The sequence below is a fragment of the Lithobates pipiens genome, unplaced genomic scaffold (assembly GCF_037356315.1).
Source record: "Lithobates pipiens isolate NorthernLeopardFrog02 unplaced genomic scaffold, aLitPip1_a1.2 Scaffold_8, whole genome shotgun sequence".
NCBI classification, from domain to species: domain Eukaryota; kingdom Metazoa; phylum Chordata; class Amphibia; order Anura; family Ranidae; genus Lithobates; species Lithobates pipiens.
In genome coordinates this window covers 10666354-10689694 of record NW_027507903.1, presented here as the reverse complement: position 1 = coordinate 10689694, position 23341 = coordinate 10666354, and the positions used below count along the sequence as shown (strand labels likewise).

The following is a 23341-nucleotide window of genomic DNA, read 5'->3' as shown; positions in this document are numbered from 1 at the left end:
TTGGTTCATAGTCCCCATATTGTCTGTTCTTTTTTGCTCAATATTGGAAATAGTCACCTGAATTTCATGTATACACTCAAATTGACAGCAGTTGTGACTAAACGCGTAGGGCGGAGCTGACTTGTTCAACGTCGTCAAGCACCCGATCCTAGAAGCGTTTCGCCCCAGTCCTGGGTTATAATTTTTTATACATATGCGCATATGAAGACTTTGAGTTAGTTATTTTAGTTAGACTTTGAGACTTTTAGACTTTGAGTTAGTTATTTTAATAAATCATCAGTTGTCACGGATTCATGCTATGTGGTCTCCCGGTTCTCTTTTACTATTGCGGTCACGATTGTTACCGTGTAATGAAGGATATCGGAGCGCATAGATTCCATCCTTCTGCAGAGTAATATGCTTTTCTGTGAACACAGGCACATGTTGACATCCTATAATTTGGAAGTCAAACCCATCTGGTAAGCATATTAGGGAGTGGATGGTGAAGGTGCACTAAAACGGTGTCCCCATTCATTTCCATTTCCAAGCATGGGCTTATGTGGATGTGGCTTTGCTGCTTTTAAAGGGGCCTCATTCTCACAACTAGTCACTTGGCATTACAGTTCGGAAAATCATATTTGGACTTCACTGGATTGGACACTGTATAGCAATTTTTGTTTTTTGTATATACACTATATTACCAAAAGTATTGGGAGGCCTGCCTTTATACACACATGAACTTTATTTGCATCCCAGTCTTAGTCCGTAGGGTTCAATATTGAGTTGGCCCACCCTTTGCAGCTTTAACAGCTTCAACTCCTCTGGGAGGGCCGTCCACAAGGTTTAGGAGTGTGTCTATGGCAGTGGTTCTCTACCTCAGTCCTAACGTACCCCCAACAGGCCATGTTTTGAGAATTTCTCTTAGATAAAAAGCTGTCCAAAATACCAATCCATTGACCGATTTAAAGCACCTGTGCTAGATGAAGGAAAACCTGAAAACATGGCCTGTTGGGGGTACTTGAGGACAGGGTTGAGAAACGGTGGTCTATGGGAATGTTTGACCATTCCTCCAGAAGAACATTTGTGAGGTCAGGCACTGATGTTGGATAAGAAGGCCTAGCTCGCAGTTTCAGCTCTAATTCATCCCAAAGGTGTTCTATCGGGTGGAGGTCAGTCAAGTTCTTCTACCCCAAACTCGCTCATCCATGTCTTTGTGGACCTTGCTTTGTGCATTGGTCCAAATGGTTTGGTGGACGGTGGATTATAATGTGGGGTTGTTTTCTCTGGGGTTTGTCCCTTAGTTCCAGGGAAGGGAACTCTTAAGGCATCAGCATACCAAGACATCTTGGACAATTTCTTTATCCCAACTTTGTGGGAACAGTTTGGGGATGGCCCCTTCCTGTTCCAACACGACTGTGCACCAGTGCACAAAGCAAGGTCCATAAAGACATGGATGAGCGAGTTTGGGGTGGAGGGACTTGACTCGCCTGCAGAAACTCGCTCATCCATGTCTTTATGGACCTTGCTTTGTGCACTGGTGCGCAGTCATGTTGGTACAAGAAGGGGCCATCCCCAAACTGTGCCACAAAGTCGGGAGCATGAAAATGTCCAAAATGTCGTTGCATGCTGATGCCTTAAGAGTTCCCTTCACTGGAACTAAGGGGCCAACCCCTGTGAAAACAACCTCACATCATAATCCCCCCTCCACCAAATGATTTGGACCAGTGCACAAAGCAAGGTCCATAAAGACATAGATGCACGAGTGTGGGGTGGAGGAACTTGACTGGCCTGCACAGTCCTGACCTCAACCCGATAGAACACCTTTGGGATGAATTAAGAGTTGAGACTGCGAGCCAGGCCTCCTTGGCTAATATCAGTGCCTGACGTCACAAGTGCGCTTCTGGAAGAATGGTCAAACATTCCCATAGACACACTCCTAAACCTTGTGGACGGCCTTCCCAGAAGAGTTGAAGCTGTTATAGCTGCAAAGGGCGGGCCAACTCAATACTGAACCCTACGGACTAAGACTAGGATGCCATTAAAGTTCATGTGCGTGTAAAGGCAGGCGTCCCAATACTTTTGGTAATATATTGTGTATGTTGGACTTATGCCTTTCACAGTTTGAAGTACTTTATATCGTATTACTCAGTTTAGATATTTAGTGCTGCTCTTATTATTTCTATATACACTCAAACTGTTGGAAATGTGGCGATATAAAAAAAGAAAACAAAATCAACAGATTGCTAGCCATTCTTTTACTGCTGGAATCGATACATGGGCATTAAGAGTCAACCCTAAAAGACAGTCACACTGCAATGGTTTACAAAGGAGGTCTGAAAGACAATCTGCTCGGAGCGCGCAGTAAGTAATAGCTTGACACTAGATGTCAGAGCGCCGTGGTGTGTGCGTATCCGAGCGAACAGGCAGAACAAGAACTTGTCCGTTAATTATTTATAGGCTCTCGCACAGATGACTTACTTTTCTATGGGGAGCACATGGGGTCCAGAGATGGAATAACGGTAGAGGAAAGTGAGAAATTTCTTGAAGGCGTCAAAGAAAGGCCAGTGAGACAGAAGACAGATGCACTTGCTGACGTGGATGGTTTTAGAAGGATGCATTTTTCCTTCGGCGTTGGTTAGCATTCCCAACTGCGATTTCTGTTTTTCCGTGAGCTGCTCTGGAGCATACGGCTCATAGAACTGCACAGCGGCTCCGTACACCTACGAGAAACAAGAGGTCATGTCTGTTAATATGAGAGAAAGGGATGTGGCTCCTATACAATACATTATGGCATCTTAAGGGGCCTTTTCACTACCCAAGTTGGACTCTTCGGTGTAGAAATAGGAGGGACCCCCCCTTTGCATCAGGGGTCACCATCAGAATCCCCCCCCCCTTGGATCCAAGCTTGGATGCCAACTTCTAAAACAACTACACAATCCACGTCTGACTACTGCTTACCATACTCGCCAGACGCAAGTCCATATATTCTGGCACGATGGCGTCAGTACAGCATCAGACATCGGATACAGCCGATGCACAAACATGTATGACGCTGCAGATCTAATCTGTAAGAGCGATTTTCCATCTTAGTTAGGATTGCCCTCTGCAGGGATCTGTAAACTCTGACGTACGAGATTTTACATATAGTCACGGGCACAAAAAATCTGTATTATATATCAAAAGATCTCTTACTTGGATCTGTTTTTTGAATTAGCATAGGATATAATTCAGAATACAAGCGAGAGAACTCCAGTCCCCCTTGCATCGGGCTCCCCTATCAGAATCCCCCCCCCCTGCATCAGGGGTCATCATCAGAACCGGGCCCCCCCTTGCATCAGGGGTCACCATCAGAATCGGGCCCCCCCTTGCATCGGGGGTCACCATCAGAATCGGGCCCCCCCTTGCATCGGGGGTCACCATCAGAATCGGGCCCCCCCTTGCATCAGGGGTCACCATCAGAATCGGGCCCCCCCTTGCATCAGGGGTCACCATCAGAATCGGGCCCCCCTTGCATCAGGGGTCACCATCAGAATCGGGCCCCCCCTTGCATCAGGGGTCACCCTCAGAATCGGGCCCCCCCTTGCATCAGGGGTCACCCTCAGAATCGGGCCCCCCCTTGCATCAGGGGTCACCCTCAGAATCGGGCCCCCCCTTGCATCAGGGGTCACCCTCAGAATCGGGCCCCCCCTTGCATCAGGGGTCACCCTCAGAATCGGGCCCCCCCTTGCATCAGGGGTCACCCTCAGAATCGGGCCCCCCCTTGCATCAGGGGTCACCCTCAGAATCGGGCCCCCCCTTGCATCAGGGGTCACCCTCAGAATCGGGCCCCCCCTTGCATCAGGGGTCACCATCAGAATCGGGCCCCCCCTTGCATCAGGGGTCACCATCAGAATCGGGCCCCCCCTTGCATCAGGGGTCACCATCAGAATCGGGCCCCCCCCTGCATCAGGGGTCACCATCAGAATCGGGCCCCCCCTTGCATCAGGGGTCACCATCAGAATCGGCCCCCCCCTTGCATCAGGGGTCACCATCAGAATCGGCCCACCCTTGCATCAGGGGTCACCATCAGAATCGCCCCCCCCTTGCACCAGGGGTCACCATCAGAATCCCCCCCTTTACATCAGGGTCACCATCAGCAGAGAGACTTCCTGATCTGGATCCTCAGTCTGTGCACATCAGGTGTGGGCCTGATAAATCCTTGTAGCCCGTGGGCCATAGTAGTTTGGAGACCCCCCCCCCCCCCCCGCCCCCACTCTACAGAGACATTTCCAAGCAGATAAAGGTTGAAGTAGACAACCTTTCTAGAGGCTATCTACCCGATGTCTGCACCAGGCTGCCCTCAGGCTGTTTGTCATATGTATAGGTGCAACGTATATGAACAGACTGCGCGCCTATTCAGATGCTTTTTCCAGGCAGAGAGACAGCGGTTTGTAGGATTTGGTGAAACCTATAAGCAGAAAAGGGGATCGGGTTCTCCGGCTGCGCTGAAAGCTTTGCAGGCCAAGCTCTGATGGTCTCCTAAAGCGTCTTCTATACAACCAGAAGGTTACGGGGAAGATCCCTTTTTAATGTCATTGATTAGAGGACTTTCTAAAACTAAGAGCATATTCATAAATCGAACATCATGAACAGCCGATATACAATATTTAAATTAGTTATGAGATCAGTTCTATGTAAAGACATGTAAAGAAAGTGCTGAAAAGGGCTAATTTACATAACCAAAGAAAGCAATAACCACAGAATAATACATGTAACCGGTTAGAAAATGTAAAAATCTATCATAAGTAGGAATCAAACATTTGTTCTTTCCTTGTTCATGGTGAGACATTGATGCAAAATTATGTCACACACCCAAGGAGTATTCATGGTAGGAGGGGCTTTATCAGCTAAGCACACCTTCCTGCCTGCATGACTGAGCCAAGGGCAGATGGATTCCAGGAAGTAAATGCTGCCCTCAGCTAGAAATGCTGGGGGGGGGTGTTTCACAAAGTAACTTTTTAGCAAAATAAGTGCATGCAGACATGAATGGATGGGGGGAGTTTGCGTTGAATAATAAAAAATGAATTGTATATGGTGTGCATATACAGTTGCATTCCACTTTAAGCAGCAAGAACGTGTGACTATAGCGGCTGATCTACAAATCTTCCAGAGCAAATCGTGTAAAAAAATAAAAAATAAATGTTACATTTATTTCAAGGTTTACAATAACTCCTACTGAAAATACAACATGAAAATTAAATGTTCATTTTACAATTACAGTAAAACCTTGGTTTAAGAGTGTTTTGCAAGGCAAGAAAACAATTTTAAATTCATTTTGACTTGATATACAAGCAGCATTATGTCACACTTAAGTATAAAAGAGAAGGGAGGCTCCTCTAAGTGTAGCAATATGGTTACATTTAATGAAGGTACGACATTTAGCAAGTCACATGGTTGAGTATTAAAACAGGCACATCTAAGTATGGAGGCATCCGGGGTAAAGCTGTCCACATAGACCATCCTCCACACCGGCGCCAACGTCATCCCTTCCACACTGCACTCCACGAGCGCTTCAAGGCTCGCTTTCAAAATCGCTCTACTGCAGGGTAGTCTTCCCGGTCACGATTGAAGACAACAGCGGTGTGGAGTAAAATCTGTGCACAGCTTTACCCCGGATGCCTCCATACTTAGATGTGCCTCTTTTAATCAACCATGCGAGTTGCTAAATGTTGTAACCTCATTAAACGTAACCATTTTGCTACACTTAGAGGCGCCTCTCTTCTCTTTTATACTCTGGAGCCCCTGCTGGACTTTGCTTCTAATCCCCTTGTGGAGGCTTCCATTTGTGGACTGAAATTTTATGGATACACCACCTATCACATCGCTATAATCTTTTATACGGACTATAAACTGAAGGACTTCTGAATAAATGATTGTGGAACGAATCATCTGAGTATCCATCCTTTCTTATGGGGAAATTCGCTTTGATATACAAGTGCTTTGGATTACAAACATGTTTCCAGTGGCGGCCCGTGCATCAAGGGCCCCCTCTCTCCTGCCCCCCCCTCCCCTTATCACCAATAGATTCATGCAATTAAAGCGGCCGAAGGGGGGGGGGGGGGGGGGGGTTTAAGCACTTAGAGCCATAGGGCAGCACAGTGGTGTAGCGGGTAGCACTTTCACTTAGCATCAAAAGGGTCTCTGGTTTGAATCCCAACCATGACCCCATCTGTTTGGAGTTTACATGTTCTCCCTGTGCCTGCGTGGGTTTCCTCCGGGTACTCCGGTTTCCTGCCACACTCTGGAGCCAATGAACTAACCAGCATGTCTTTAATCTAAATTAGCCCTAGGCAAGAGCGTCGGGACCCTTCGGGGTAGGACCGCGCTATATCAAGATACCGCTCAACTCAACTCATAGGCTTCAAAAAATAAATAAATAAATAAAAAAAAGTGTCACTCAGCTGTGTTAGAAAAGTGAATGACTATTCGCTTGCCTAACACTAAACCGCCTCTTTGCCAATCAGGTGCTCGGGTCTGTTACTTGATTGGCTGAAACGATAGGCGCCGCTACTGGACGCCTTTCAGGAGGAAAGGACGGGAAATGAGGACAGGAGGAGACGCATGGAGGACCCCGCTCATCGCCGTCACCCGCTGCCCCACCAAGACACGGGGGTCATGGGCACAGTGGCAGGGTTTGAGGATTTTTATTTTCAAAAAGTTTTGCGCCAAAAAAAAATGGGCACCAGCCAGAACAAATTATGCTTGCAATCCAAGGTTTTACTGTACTCTCAACACCACGCTATGCATCAGATGTAGTACGGTAACATGTCTTAAATTCTGGTACCTTTTCAGCAGATGCTCCAGTTAGGACAAACGTAGAAAAAACTGGAAGTGGATAGTTACTATTGGATGGCCAGCATTCAATGGTTGCCCCCATGGGCAAGCAGAAGAGAGGCACAGATTCCGGCAAAGGAAAGGATTCATAATCTTCTTCGGGATACCTGCATATTAAACCTATGGAGACAAAACAGAGGCGAAACTCCATCACCACAACACACGCAACAGGTTTCTTTTGATTTATTTATTTTTAGTGTTGAAAATATATTTTTTTTTATTGAGAGTTTTGCAGAAAACCCGAACATCAGGAAAATACACATACCAGGGACAGTCATATTGGTCATTGGGAGTCATCCTAATGGCTATCGCCCACAGCTGGGCTCCTGCTCTCTAGTAATGTTACACTAACAGAGAGGAACGTTCTCTGGTACAGAGGAAAATTCTGGTTGATGAGCCTTGATGTTCACAATAAAAATTAACATATATAAGTTTAGAAATAAGAGGGGGAAAAAGAAAAACCAGATTGAGAGGTTGGATAGGGAGGGAAGGGGATGAAAAAAGGAAAGGAGAAAGGGGGGGGGGAATCGGAGAAGAGCGAGAGAGCTGCTGGGGAGACCTTCTCTTGTGGCAGTAGATATCTGGGTAGACGTTGGCGGCTTAGTATACTCGTGACCTAGTGCATTTCATGGGTAGGAATCTCATGGGGATATTCCCTGCAAGTTCGGGAGCAAGTTCATGAGGGTGTCTGAAGTGGAGCCAAATAGACCACAGTAGCACGTACTTATCGTACGAGTCATTATCGAGTGCCAACATCTCCTCCATTCTCAGTGTCGTTCATGATTGAAACCCAGTCGAGACAATGGAGGACTGGTGGCAGTCTTCCAATAGGCTGGAATGAGCGATCTTGCCAAGGACATAAAAAAAAAAAAAAAGTTCCGCTTCGGTGTTATGGACCCAGGGACTATGGAGAGGAGAGCAATCTTTGAGAGGGTCAGTAACATTTCATCATAGAGTTTATTGTAACATTCAACTACCTGGATCCAGAAAGATCGGATCCTCTCACATTCCCACCAGACGTGTAGATAGGTCCCAGTAGGGGAGTTACATCGCCAACAGGAGGCTGGGGCAGATGGGAAAATTTTGTGCAGAGTTGCGGGGTCCCTGTACCACCTTGAGAGGATCTTATAGTTCCTTTTCCTGAGAGTAGCAGGATATCGGCGATTTATGAGTAAAGTGGAACGAGGTCTGCCAATCCAGTCTGCAGATGTCCTCGTCCAAGTCTGCTGACCACATCCTGGTGTAAGGTGGCAGGTGATCGTGTGCTAGGGCTTGTAATGGGTCATATAGAGATGAGAGGAGGTAGGTGTCTAGGGGTTTCAGGTAGGGAGCATAGGTCTTCATATTGAGAGGAGGGGCGGTGAATTTGGGAGGAAGAGTGTAGATTTTTGGTAAACGTAGCTATGTGTAGGGAAATCGACAATTGGTAACCGGTGTCCTATTAGATACTGTCCCCCATCACATAGTGTCCGCCGAGAAGCCGAACATCTCCGAAGAAGAACGGCGTCTGAGCATTGTGTCCAAGTTCAAGCCCCACCATCCAAGTGGACATAGAGTTAGAATATAAAAAGAGCCGAGCGAAGCAAGGCCGTGCCTGAAGCGTGGCGAGCGAAGCAAGGCCGTGCCTGAAGGGTGGCGAGGGGCCCTGTTACTATGAGCAACCCTATGTCCACTTGGATGGTGGGGCTTCGACCTGGACTCAGTGCGCAGGCGCCGTTCTTCTTCGGAGATGTTCGGCTTCTCCTTGTCCCCCGTACTGCGCAAGAGCTGCGCCTGCGCAGTACAGCCCGGACACTATCCGATAGGCGGACACTTTGTGTCAGAACACCGGCGATCCTTGTTGAGGATTTACAAAAGAATGTGCTTGGGGCCTTTATTTTATTTTTTTTTAAACATTTTACACAAGCCCTCTCTCATTTGACCCCAAGGTTATACAACATCTTTACAGCACTCTCTGCATCCTGTTCCCACTCCCAATAGTGCTCTGAGCTCCTTGGGTGAGACTTCTAGCCTGGACTTCTGTACACATGAGGGCAGGCTATTATAGTCAGTTCAGCTGGTAGCACATTTGCAATCAGACAATCCCAACCCAAAATCACAGCTTACCAAAATCTTGTATAAGCTGGGGACCATCTACCTTTCTACCAGGTAAAAGTAAAGAAAGACAGCTTCTATCATATTTGATACTGTGTGCTATAACTGCAATGTGTTTAGAGATTGGCCCAACATGGTCACATGGGGGGTGGGGAGAGAGGGTCCCAAGCCCTGTGTATGCCCTAGCTAGAGCGATCCACAGCAACTTACAAAAGGCTCTCTCCCCTCGATCTGCTAGAGGAAAATACACTATACTGTCAAAAGTATTGGGACACCTGCCTTTACACGCACATGAAGTTTAAAAAAGTGGATGTAAGCCCAATGTCTTCCTTTCTAAACTACTGCCATAGGGGTTTTCTATAAGGATATACATGCCTCCTGCATGTATCTTTACTGGTCAATTGTCTCCCCTCTGTCTGTCATGAGACCCAAAAAACTGCAGATTCTGTAGGTGGTTCTGATGTCTGGAGCTCGGTGGGTGGAGTCGTGATGTCAATAGACTCCCGCCCACCTCTACACTCCCCTTGTCAATATGCATTTTCTCCTGTGTATTTCTTACACTGAACTTCTGCTATGATCTCCAACATCCAGTGAACAGACAGGAAAGTAACCACATGACACCAGCATGCCCAATCATGCTGAGGTGGGGAACATCCAATCCTGGCAGAGCAGCAGAAGGAAGGAGTGGGAGGGATTTTAAAAATAATGCATGTCTCTTAGGCCAGTGCACGAGATATGTAAATCACTTGTCACTCACAGCAAGGGGGAGGATTTGACAAAGTTTTTCTCTGTTTGTCAAGATATCTCACTGAACAATAAAAGAGGATTGCTCAGAGCTGGATTAACTCTCTGTGGCAAGACTGGGCTCAAATGATAGGAAATCGTATACTCTACATTATGACACCAAAAAAATAAAATAAAACATTTTCGGGTTTACATCCAATTAAATGGAATGCCTGTACACACGGTCGGACTTTCCGACAGAAAAGTATCGGATCGTGTTGTCAGAAAATCCGATCGTGTGTGGGCTCCATCTGACGTTTTACGTCTGAATTTTCGACACACAAAGTTTGAGATCTGGATCTAAAATTTTCCGACCACAAAATCCGACCGTTTAAATTCCGATCGTGTGTAGACAATTCTGACAAAGTGCCACGCATGCTCAGAATAAATTACGAGACAAAAAGCTATTGGCTACTGGCCCGTTTATAGTCCCGTCGTACGCGTTCTATGTCACCGCGTTCAGAACGATCGGATTTTCTGACAAATTTGTGCGACCGTGTGTATGCAAGACCAGTTTGGGCCAAAATCCGGTGGAAAAAAAATAAAAATCAGACTGATTTTGTTGGCGGAAAGTCCGACTGTGTACAGGGCATTAGTCCGTAGGGTTCAATATTGAGTTGGCCCACCCTTTGAAGCTCTAAGCCCTTGTACACACGGTCGGAGATTCCGACGACCAAATCCGTCTGAGTTATTCCAACGGATTGATTCCGGACGAGGTCCGGAAGTGATGTTGCATACACACGGTCGGACTAAGTTGTCGGAAAATCCGATTGTACATAACGTGATGACGTTATTTCGTTACAACGGGATTACGTTCAGGCTAGTAGCCAATAGCTTTGGTCTAGGAATTTGATCTGAGCATGCGTGCCACTTTGTCCGATCGGAGAATTTTGTCGGAAAATATTTCCGGCAAGTTGGTCCGACGGATATTCCGACGGAAACAGTCCGATGCAGACCACACACAGTCGGAATATCCGACAAAACGCTCCGATAGGAAACATTCCGACGGAATCTCCGACCGTGTGTACAAGGGCTTAGAGCTTCAACTCTTCTGGGAAGTCCGTCCACAAGGTTTAGAAGTGTGTCTATGGCAGGGATATGCAATTAGTGGACCTCCAGCTGTTGCAAAACTACAAGTCCCATCATGCATCTGCCTCTGGGTGTCTTGCTATGCCTTATGGGGACTTTTAGTTCTGCAACAGCTGGAGGTCCGCTAATTGTAGGGCTGAAACAACTAATCGATTAATTGACAACTAATCGATTATGAAATTAATCGATTACTATTTTCATAATCGATTAATCGGCCAGCAACAAAATGGGGTTAAAGTTAATGAGTCTGATGATATTTACCAGATTGACCCTTTAATAGTATATCTCTCCTCTAATAGTATATATCCTCTAATAGTATATACACTATATCTCTCCTCTAATGATATATGCAGTATATCTCTCCTCTAATAGTATATACAGTATATCTCTTCTAATAGTTATACAGTATATCTCTTCTAATAGTTATACAGTATATCTCTTCTAATAGTTATACAGTATATCTCTTCTAATAGTTATACAGTATATCTCTTCTAATAGTTATACAGTATATCTCCTCTAATAGTATATGCAGTGTATAGCCTCTAATAGTATATACAGTACATCTCTCCTATAATGGTATATACAGTATATCTCTCCTCTAATAGTATATCTTCAATCGTTTACACAGTATATCTCCTCTAACAATATATACAGTATATATCCCCTCTAATATACAGTATATATCTCTTCTGTCTTATTCTCAGAGTGGATTAGATATTTTGCTCCCTAACCATATAGTTGGTTATTTATAGTTACCATTGCATATAGAGATATTTAAGAATAAATTGCCTTTTTTTTTTAAACTTTACATAAATAACTAAATTATACACCACACTTTTTTCTAAGGTTATTAACAGATGAATCGATTAATCTAAACAATAATCGGCCAACTAATCGATTATGAAAATAATCGTTTGTTGCAGCCCCAGCTAATCCCTGGTCTATGGGAATGTTTGACCATTCTTCCAGAAGCACATTTGTGAGGTCAGGCACTGATGTTGGACAAGAAGGCCTGGATCGCCGTCTCCGCTCCAGCTCCTGTCACAGACTGTGAAGCGTGAGCTGGCGCAAAGCAGAGGTGCGCTCTGCGACAGAGCTGGTTCGGGAGCAAGCAGGCGCAAGCCGCTTGCTATGAGGCCACTGGGCAGAGGGGAGGAGTATGTGACCCAAGAAGAGGAGGATCGGGGCTACTCTGTGCAAAAAAACTTTTTTTTCAGAAGATCCGACTGCACATAGCAATAAACTTGACCAAAATGAAAAAAAGAAAAAAAAGGAGAATCAAAAATAATCTTCACGGAGAAAAGGATGAACAGGTCTCAGGAAATTGCTTGCAGATAATTTATGTGAGCTTACATGTGCCAGGTGAGTAATGTTTCAGAGTCAGAAAGTAAGAACATAAAACGTACCAAGTATCATTAGGTGATTACTTCGATTTACAGTAACAGGGAATTATCTTCTGGCAGGGAAAGGCTCCGAGATCGACTTTACTTACAGGGTAATTGGTACTTTGTCTGACAATCATATTATATTTGAGCTTCCAAAATTCTATTGGCATAAACAGAAAACTGAAATGAAAGGTTTAAGTCTGAATTAGATCCAGCTTTGACTCACAGATGTCCTCCAGATGACTATCCGGCCATGTACAGACCGCAGAAACCAGACAGACGCTCGTCCACAAACTTCTTCTGGCCGAGTAGGAACTCCTGTGACCGGATAGTTACCACGTGCCACGGTGTGCTTGTATTTACTACACAGGAACATATTGGTGGCCCTAGAAAATGTGTCCGTCTTCCCGATTGCCTCGTCAAGCAATACAAAAAAGGTGAATGTATCTTTTTTTTGTGTGAACTTTTTTCTTTTTTCATATGAAAAAGAACTTCTTTAAACACTTTAAAGCGGGAGTCCGCCGTTTTTTTTTTGTTTTTTAAAAGCCAGCAGCTACAAATACTGCAGCTGCTGACTTTTAAAATAAGGACACTTACCCGCCCAGCGCGCCCGCGATGTCGGCACCCGAAGCCGATCTCTCGATCGTCTCTCGGGTGCTGCCGACGCCATCTTGGGTATGGGAATCAGGAAGTGGAGCCTTTCGGCTTCATTTCCCGGTTCCCTACTGCGCATGCGCGAGTCGCGCTGCGCAATAAGGATGGTCCCCGCTGTCTCTGCGATCCGTGTGTTTCCTAGCAGACAGCGGGGGACCTTCGGAAAGGGGCGTAGTTTCTGCGGAAAGGGGCGTAGTTTCTGAGGATATCTATGCCGGAAGTGGGTGCAGATACCTGTACTGTACAGGTACCTGCACCCCCTTCCCCCCTCAAAGGTGCCAATTGTGGCGCCGGAGGGGGGGGGGTTCCAATGAGCGGAGGTCCACTTTAGGGTGGAGCTCCGCTTTAAGACTAGGCCTCTTTTTTAGATGTGGTGTTTACAAGTTAAAAACAGTTTTTTATTTTTTTTTTGCTAGAAAATTACTTAGAACCCCCAAACATTATACATTTTTTCCCCCCTAACATCCTAGAGAATAAAATGACGGTCGTTGTAATACTTTCTGTCACACCGTATTTGCGCAGCGGTCTTACAAGCGCACTTTGAAAAAAAATTAAAAATATACTTTTTTTAATTAAAAAAAATAAGATAGCAGTAAAGTTAGCCCAATTGTTTTTATGAAAGATACCGTTACACCGAGTAAATTGATACCAAACATGTCACGCTTCAAAATTGCGCCCGCTCATTGAATGGCGACAAACTTTCATCCTTAAAAATCCATAGGCGACATTTAAAAAAATTCTACAGGTTGCATGTTTTGCGTTACAGAGGAGGGCTAGAGCTAGAATTATTGCTCTCGCTCTACCGATTGCGGTGATACCTCACGTGAGTGGTTTGAACACCGTTTTCATATATTCGGGGGGCTACTCACGTATGCGTTCGCTTCTGCACGCGAGCTCGGCGGGACGGGGCACATTTAAAAAAAATAAAAATAAATAAAAAAATTATTGTTTTTTTTTTTTTTTTTTTTATAAAAGTGTCACTTTTATTCCTATTACAAGGAATGTAAAACATAGAAAAAAAAGCATGACAGGATCTCTTAAATATGAGATCTGGGGGTCAAAAATACCTCACATCTCATATTTACACTAAAATACAATATAAAAATAAAAATAAAAAAAAATAAAAATTGTCCCTTTAAGAGCTATGGGCGGAAGTGACATTTTCCAGGAGACAGACGCGATTGCCAGCGCCGCTGCCGACAGCTCCAGTAAGCGGTGGAGGGCACCGGGTGGGGGGGCCTCTCCCGCCTCCGATAAAAGTGACCTAGCGGCGAATCCGCCACAGAGACCACTTTCAGCTTGGACCTCCGGCCGAACACAGGGATACAGTGGTTATGGCAGGTAGATGCTGCCATAACAACGATATTTGTTCCCAAAGTAGGGACGTACATCGGCGTGAAGCGGTCCGGAAGTGGTTAAAAAGGGCAACTCCTTATTCATATATAAAGAAAAAAAAGACACGCTACAAGGGAGACAGAGACCGGGGGGACACGCTACAAGGGAGACAGAGACCGGGGGGACACGCTACAAGGGAGACAGAGACCGGGGGGACACGCTACAAGGGAGACAGAGACCGGGGGGACACGCTACAAGGGAGACAGAGACCGGGGGGACACGCTACAAGGGAGACAGAGACCGGGGGGACACGCTACAAGGGAGACAGAGACCGGGGGGACACGCTACAAGGGAGACAGAGACCGGGGGGACACGCTACAAGGGAGACAGAGACCGGGGGGACACGCTACAAGGGAGACAGAGACCGGGGGGACACGCTACAAGGGAGGCAGAGACCGGGGGGACACGCTACAAGGGAGGCAGAGACCGGGGGGACACGCTACAAGGAGACAGAGACCGGGGGCACGCTACAAGGAGACAGAGACCGGGGGCACGATACAAGGAGACAGAGACCGGGGGCACGATACAAGGAGACAGAGACCGGGGGCACGATACAAGGAGACAGAGACCGGGGGCACGATACAAGGAGACAGAGACCGGGGGCACGATACAAGGAGACAGAGACCGGGGGCACGATACAAGGAGACAGAGACCGGGGGCACGATACAAGGAGACAGAGACCGGGGGCACGATACAAGGAGACAGAGACCGGGGGCACGATACAAGGAGACAGAGACCGGGGGCACGATACAAGGAGACAGAGACCGGGGGCACGATACAAGGAGACAGAGACCGGGGGCACGATACAAGGAGACAGAGACCGGGGGCACGATACAAGGAGACAGAGACCGGGGGCACGATACAAGGAGACAGAGACCGGGGGCACGATACAAGGAGACAGAGACCGGGGGCACGATACAAGGAGACAGAGACCGGGGGCACGATACAAGGAGACAGAGACCGGGGGCACGATACAAGGAGACAGAGACCGGGGGCACGATACAAGGAGACAGAGACCGGGGGCACGATACAAGGAGACAGAGACCGGGGGCACGATACAAGGAGACAGAGACCGGGGGCACGATACAAGGAGACAGAGACCGGGGGCACGATACAAGGAGGCAGAGACTGGGGACACGCTACAAGGAGGCAGAGAATGGGGACACGCTACAAGGAGGCAGAGACTGGGGACACAATACAGGAGACTGCAGACAAGTAAAAAAAAAAAAAACACGCTAAAAAGCTTATTGTCATTTATTAAAAATTTAATTTCCCATTCAGTCTGCAGAGCTTTAGTTTCCTGTGAAATTCAATGCAATATGGCAACCTGGAGGTGTTCCGTAAACCGATGGAATATGACCCCCCACCACCACCACATTCCTGCTTGTGCGATTGGTTTAATGCTTTTCCCAGAAGTCTGCATTAAGATACTAATCATATATTTTAGGCATCCTCTATAACAGGAAGTTCGATTTGATAAGATACTCCCCAAAGGTCAAATACATCTAAAAAGGGATGCAGACCCTGCAGCTTTCCTCATTAGAACACAAAGGGTGCACCAGCTGATTATATCAAACCAGACCCTCCTTTTCAGAATCAATATCTAAAAAAAGGACATATGGGAACAAACAGCTATTTCTTCAGAGCAGGAAAAGGTAGGAATCTGCAACCTTGCAATGTACATTAGTCATCTAGATTGATTTTTTTTTCCCAGGCCCCCCCCTCCCCCTGGATCATACTGCTGCATTATGCACACACAATACTCCGGCTCTGTGACCCCTCCCCCCGCACTCTGCATTACACGAAGGGTGAATAAAAAAAAAAAAAATAATAAATAAAAAACCCACACATTTAAATCTGATTTTTTTTTTTAATCTGATTTTTATCAAATTTATTTTAATAAAATGCTTTTTGAGTAAACATCTAAATCTAAAGATAGTTTGCTTTCTGCTGTATTGATCTTCCAAACGGTACCAACACTGCAGATGTGGATAGACCAAATGGGCACAGTACTTGGGTATGAAAAGTTGATATATACGTATAGAGGTAACCCGCACAAGTGTGACGGGGTATAGGGGAATTGGTTGTCTGTGCCAGGCCTATCCCCAGTAGTCTTAACATTGGATAGATTATTACTGTGATGTGCCAGCAGACCATGTAAGTAAATCAATATGACTGGGGAACTTCCCGGTAGGGTGATGGAAGGACGGCTGACAAGATAATGTTCTTTCCTTGTCATGGTGCATGTGAGGTAAACGACTACAGCTATTCTGTGTTGCTAAATGTAATCAGATATGACTTTGTACTTCATTTGAGATGATATGGTATAATGTGCATGGACTCTCTGGAAACTTTCTATGTTATCTGGTTTGTTGACTTTCTTCAATAAACTTATACCCGATTAAAAAAAAAAAAACAAAGAAAAAAAAGATAGTTTTATAACTCCAATTACATACATTTATTCAGCATGAAATGGAGCTTAGTTATGTAGCATAAGGCTGTATATTCTGCAATATTTACATTTTTGGTAAACTCATTCAATGAATCCAAGCTGAGATAACATGCACTGCATTGATGCATTCACACAAATTTCACAGTAACCACGAGACCCGTATCCCATTGTTTTGCAAATCTATGAACACTATGAACCGTTTGATTGAATCGGTTCCGATATCGCCATTTTACTAACCCGACAGCTTATTATTCTGAATAGGAAACCTTAATTTTGTTTGCAAATATTAAAGATGCTAATTACCAGCAAGAAGTCATTGCATTTAAAGAGCACCTGTCATTCTAGATCTGTCATGGCAGCTCCTGTTAGCGGGCATCCACTCACCTGCTGCCACCACATACCTCACCTTGTTGTGCCACTGAAGCATCACCGGCCGTCCCATTAAAGTGAATGGGACAGACGACAGTTGCTCTTTAAAAATTAGGATTTAAATCAAGCGTTTTTACTAGTGGTTTAAATCAAATCCACCCTGATCAAACTGCTGCCTTAAACACACACAATGCTCCGGCTCTCTGCCCCCCAGATCACACTGCTGCCTTCTATACACACACACACACACACACACAATGCTCTGGCCCCCACCCTGGATCACACTGCTGCCTTACACACACACACACACAATGATCTGGCTCTCTGCGCACCCCCCCACCCCACCCAGATCACACTGCTGCCTTATACACACACACACACACACACACACTGCTCCAGCTCTCTGCCCCCTTCCTGAGGATCACACTTCTGCCTTATTGCTTTCTGACCCCCAATTTTACAGGGAAAATGTTTATAAATCAACCCAGACATGTAGCAGTGCCCAGACAAACTATAGGACGCTCTGGCTCTCCGACGCCACCCCCAGATCACACATACACAATGCTCCGGCTCTCTGCCCCCTCCCCTGGATTACACTTCTGCCTTATACACACACACACACACACACACACACACACACACACACACACACACAATAGTGAAACGCAAACCAACTGGTTCCATTTTTTTATAATTTTATTATATCATATTAGCAAATTCTATTCTACTTTTTTTCATTTTTTTATGATTATACTCGAAATGTGTCAAAAACGATACCTGTCCATCCAACCACCCTTTATCAGGTATAGGCATGTTTAAAAAAAAAAAAAAAAAAAATAAAATAAAATGGTGAAAAAAGCAAACCAACTACCGGTAGTTCCTTTTTATTATAGTTTTGAATGAGATATATATTATATTATAATATAATATATCTCTATCTATCTATCCATACACCTTTTCTTTTTTTTTTTTTTTTTTATTATCTTTTTATATACAGGCGCCTTAGACTTTCAACCACATTATGGTGAACAGAATACATAATGACAGATATAAATAATCCCTCTGACTATTCCAATATTAGAAAGCTCCCCAGCTAGTTACCTACAATGACTGTCGGGGGAAAACATCTCAGAACCAATGATCTCTCAGAGAAGAGACCGGAGCTCTGGGGACCTCTTCTATTTCTAAGGAACAGTTCACACCCCCATGAACCCTCATCCAACAATCGTCTCTGCAGAGCCACGATCCCCAACCAGAGAGGAGGCCAACAGATGTGATGATGTGTAATGCTGCCTCTGGAATCTTCTCTGTACCCGTCTGTCAAAGTATCTGGTCAAAGGACAGTTTTACATTTAGTGAAATTGCCCTTTTTTAAACACTTAATGACCAGGCCATTTTTTTGAGATACGGCACTGCGTTATTTTAACTGACAATTGCATGGTCGTGCGACACTGTACCCAAACAAAATTTACATCCTTTTTTTTCCACAAATAGAGCTTTCTTTTGGTGGTATTTGATCATTTTTTGCGCTATAAACAAAAAAATGACCGACAATTTTGACAAAAAATAAAATAAAAAATGTTTTTTTACTTTTTGCTATAATACATAGCCAAACATAAAAAATAAATAAGTAAAAAAAAAAAAAAAAAATCTAAAATTTCATCAGTTCAGGCCAATTTTTACATTTGCATTACATTTGTATAAGCATATATTGATTGGTTTGCACAAAAAGTTATAGTGTCTACAAAATAGGGGATAGATTTATGGCATTTTTTTTTACTAGAAATGGGGGTGAGCAGTGATTTTTAGCGAGACTGCTACATTACCACTTATTTGGGACCAGTGACATTTATACAGTGATCAGCGCTATAAAAATGCACCGATTACTGTATAAATGACACTGGCTGGGAAGGAGTTAACATTAGGGGAGTGAACAAGGGGTTAAATGTGTTCCATGGGAGGCGTTTCTGTGGGGGGAGGGGACTTACTGGAGGAGGAGAGAGATCACTGTTCCTAATCACTAGGAACAGACGATCTCTCTCCTTCCCTGTCAGAATGGGGATCTGTTTGTTTACATTGACAGATCCCTGTTCTGGCTCTCTGTGGAGCGATCACGGGTGGCCGGCGGACATCGCGGCCGCTGACCACGAGCATCAGCTCCGTGGCTGTGCAGCACGCGTGTGTGCCTGCTATATCTGTTAAAAAGGGACCGACGTACAGCTATGGCAAATTGGCGGGAACAAGCCGACCTGCCGCAGTATGACAGCTGCGGATGGTCAGCAATCGGTTACATTTATCCCCAGCCCACCAAAAATACTACTACTTACCCTTTTTCCCAAAACTAGAGAGATTTCATTAGACAGGGTCCCAGCAAACTCCTCTTCATACTGTGCAAGTGTAATGTGGCCCCATTCATTCCTTCTGATAAAGTGTTCTCTGAGAGGTCAGTTGGAGGCCACCATGCGTGCGGCCTGCCCATAATGGGGCAGGACAGAAAAGCACAGGATGGAAGGGGGGGGGGGGCGACTTTGACCTTTTCAGAAGAACATGAAAGGTGATCTCCATCATTTACACTTTAGGACCCCTAAACGTGTCATGAAAATTTGGACCCCAAAGTTGCAAGACAAGTCACACCCCATGTTCCCCAAATGAGTACCATTCAATATCTGAGTGACTACAAGTCAAAGCGGCTTTAAAAAGTAGTTCCTTATTGGTCATAATTACATGCGACTTGAGGGCCACAGACTTTAATGCAGCTTTTGAGGGTTTACATTGAAGTCACACCTGCATGATATACATGCGACTTGTGTGCAACTTTGTAAAGCAGGAACAATCACAAAGTCTGCTTTACAACCCCTACCCCAGCTCATCCCTTGTGCAGAGATGCCCCTCCTGAGAAAAATTGTCCATCCATCCATCTCTGTTCCTTGTATCTCCTCTGCAAGAGAAATGAGCTCTAGCCCTAGCCCCAAATCTAGCCCCAGATTAAGGCCCAGATCTAGCCCCCGGGCCCAGATCTAGCCCCCGGGCCCAGATCTAGCCCCCGGGTCCAGATCTAGCCCTTACCCAAACCATAAGCCTAGGCATAACTATAACCCAAACCATAACCCTAATTCATGCAGCAGGAAAAAGACAGTGTCACACCATGTTATCATTGGTCGTACTGTGAAGTCTCAATAGAAATCGCACGATTCAGAAGTCATACAAGAGTGAATGGAATCTCAAAGTTCATGTACTACTTTGTTCCGACCTTCCTGCAACTGGAAGCCATAGACTTCAATGTCAACCCTTAAAAGTTGCATGAAAATCATACCTGAATGTTTTACACGCACCAGTGGGTCCCACTTTGCAGAGGGACAAGAAGTCACAACCAACTCACACAAGTCCAAAGTCGCTGGACTTTGGAGTCTTACAAATGTGAATGGGGCCTAAGTGAAGTAAATAGTTCATTGGGAAACATGCACATCCGAGGCTGTCAATCACCTGCTGTGTACTACAAGATGCAGTGGGCCGTCAGCAAGCATTGCCTGGTGTCTGTAAAAACTGAAGTGACTTATGCAGATAGCAGCAGGAAGAAGAGAGCAGACAGGATCCACCCCAAGTGCTATAGACTGAGGCAAGTACACACTATAGAAGGATATGCTTTTTTCCTTTTTCTTTTCAGAGGTTTACAACCACTTTAAGGTTATGTTCATTACAGTGTTATACGGATTCTACAAATATGTACAAAAATAGTTTTTGCTTACCAGCTTTATAAGACACTGCGTTGGTTTTAGCAACCGACTTTTTGTAGCAGAGGTACACAGCTGAGCCCCACTGAAAACAGAGGAAAACACCACAAAATAAAGTAAAACAGTAAATGATGAGAATATCCATTTAACAAGCAGACTCCTGCTATTTATAGCTACACAAAGCTTTTATAGAAAAAAAAAAAAAAAAAAAAAAAAAAAAAAAAAAAAAAAAAGGCATTGCAGTTCTATCCAGCAGACACAATTACAGTAGTAGGTTTTCCTGGCAGCAGCTGCACAAGTCACTGAAAAAACAGAAAATGCTGAAATCTAAGATATAATGTCACCGATACGACATTCCCAGACAGTGCAGAGAAGATCCACGTTATGAATTGTAGAGATTTCACTTTCTAACAGGAATATATAAAAATACGCCGAATGTCAATTGTACTCTATATTCTGTGCAGTCAGTTCTCGGTTCACGTGAGTGACGCTCTTGTACTACATTTATATTTTATTTACACCGAGATCACAGAAGGGTCAGCAGTGCTCAACTATCAAATCACAGAGATCCGTGTCTAATAAGGTGAAGAACAGCAACAGAGTCATCCGAAAGAAGAAAACAGAAAAACCGACTTATGGGGAGTACACCTTCCAGGAACACAAGGTGGTATATATTTAAAAAAAATTATATTATATTATATACATACACACACACACACACACACACACATATATACTGTAGAAATTAAAGATTAATTCCTCGCTTAACCAAATCATTTTTTTGGTACTCACCTCTCCGCTGGAGAATATATATATATATATATATATATATATATATATATATATATACACACACATATACACACACATACATACATACATACATACATACACACACACTGTTACTGATTAAAATTTTCGTGTTCGATTAACCAATTATAAAAACGCACATACAGAGCCAACTACTTTTAGCTGATCTCCTTGCATTGCAGCTCTGCATTAGTCAGTGGTAAATGTACACTATATACAATCACCCGACACTAGTTAGTTTCCACAATCCATGACTCAACTACACAGTTCACACAAATACGGTTTTAAATGTCAACTGTAGCACTGACGCAAGTCATTTTTTTCCCCACAGTAGCGTGACGATCCCTCCACCTCCGGTCTAACTAATCACTCTCACCTTATGGCATGGACCCCTGTGCAAACAGGTGGTCATGCAAGCGGGTATCAAAAGGGTTAACACGGACTATAAACTTCTCTCACGTCTCCTTAGATCTCAGCAAGGACGGCAGGTCATGGGTAGAAAGAAAAGATCTCAGTGCTCACCGCTTAAGTATAAGATTTCATTTTTGTGTTCAAAACACAAACTACTCACATAAAGATGATAAAAACACAGCATGTAAAGCCGACAATCGTGTTAGTTCCGTAGGGCAGCAGTGGGGTGAAGTCATGCGTAGCTCCTCCCCCGTATGCGTTACGTTCAATCAGAACTTCAACGTCACTGGACTCCTCCCTCCTTCCCTTCGTTAGGGGTCGGAGGCACTTGAGGAAGGGGGGAGGAGTCCAGTGACGTCTATGTCCGTGACGTCACCGAATCTCCGACGGAACGCCCTGAAGACCCGGAAGCCGGCGGAGAGGTGAGTAGCGATCAAAAGAATTTTCAACGATCAAAAAAATTCAGAGAGGAATTAATCTTTAATTTCCCAGCCCCAATTATATATTAGGGCTGGGATCGTGTATGGATTACCTGTGCATCCCCCTTGCCGACCAAAACATGGCCCTGAACGGGGCACTCAAGTAATTGCCCCTGTGTGAATGAGACCTAGATTTTGTTTCAGCCACAATCCCAATTCATTTGTTAACGTGAATCCTTACATGGTTTTAGTTCAATGATATTCTAAGAGGATAGGATGCATTTACACCTATGGGATTTAGTAGGGCCAACATGCAGGGGCATTGTAGTGTAAAAGGGGGGGTCTTACCATGCTGCTATTCAGATTCTTCTCCACCTTGCAGAAGGTATGAGGTGGGGTCTCTCCTTTGCTCGGAATGATTATGCAAATATCGGTTACAGCCAAGGAATTCTGGGTCATATTTTCGGAAGCTCTCCTGTAGGTAATGTATGCTTTTTGTGAGGAGGAGGTGCTGCTGCTTATGTTGGCAGGACGTCCAGAAGGTGTAGTTTGGATGATGTGGCAGCCCTGTTTTAGCCGCTCCTTCCACTCATACAACACCCTGAAAAAAAAAAAATACAATTTAGATATCAAAAATGCAATGAATCGGTAATATGTTATTTCCCTGCAATTGACCAACAACACCATTTTGCTTCTCCAGGAACTGATCAACCTTTGGACTTGATGTAAAATAATCCAATATTATCCCACTTCAGAAACTAGAAGGTGCTGTGACAAGATCACCCAGTGCCCAGGGCATAGAAGCAAAAAATTGCAACCCCCTCCCCACTCATTATGTGCAAGCTGATGAGGAGGGGGAAGAGAGAGCACAGCCTGCTCCTCCTCCTGGCTCTCTCC

At 44.8% G+C, this 23341-nt stretch overlaps 1 protein-coding gene across 8 annotated transcripts in view; it reads right to left on the bottom strand.

Moving 5' to 3' along the window:
• The window catches only part of LOC143961332 (C-myc promoter-binding protein-like), a 250429-nt gene that overhangs the window by 142541 nt on the left and 84547 nt on the right, over positions 1-23341 (bottom strand). For all 8 annotated transcript variants that reach the window (XM_077470594.1, XM_077470587.1, XM_077470588.1 and 5 more), the window contains exons 3-6: positions 22793-23045; positions 20820-20889; positions 6803-6972; positions 2458-2699 (exon numbers count right to left, since the gene is read on the bottom strand). In XM_077470594.1, the coding sequence (XP_077326720.1) occupies positions 2458-2699; positions 6803-6972; positions 20820-20889; positions 22793-23045 (735 nt within the window). The remainder of the gene's footprint in view (positions 1-2457; positions 2700-6802; positions 6973-20819; positions 20890-22792; positions 23046-23341) is intronic.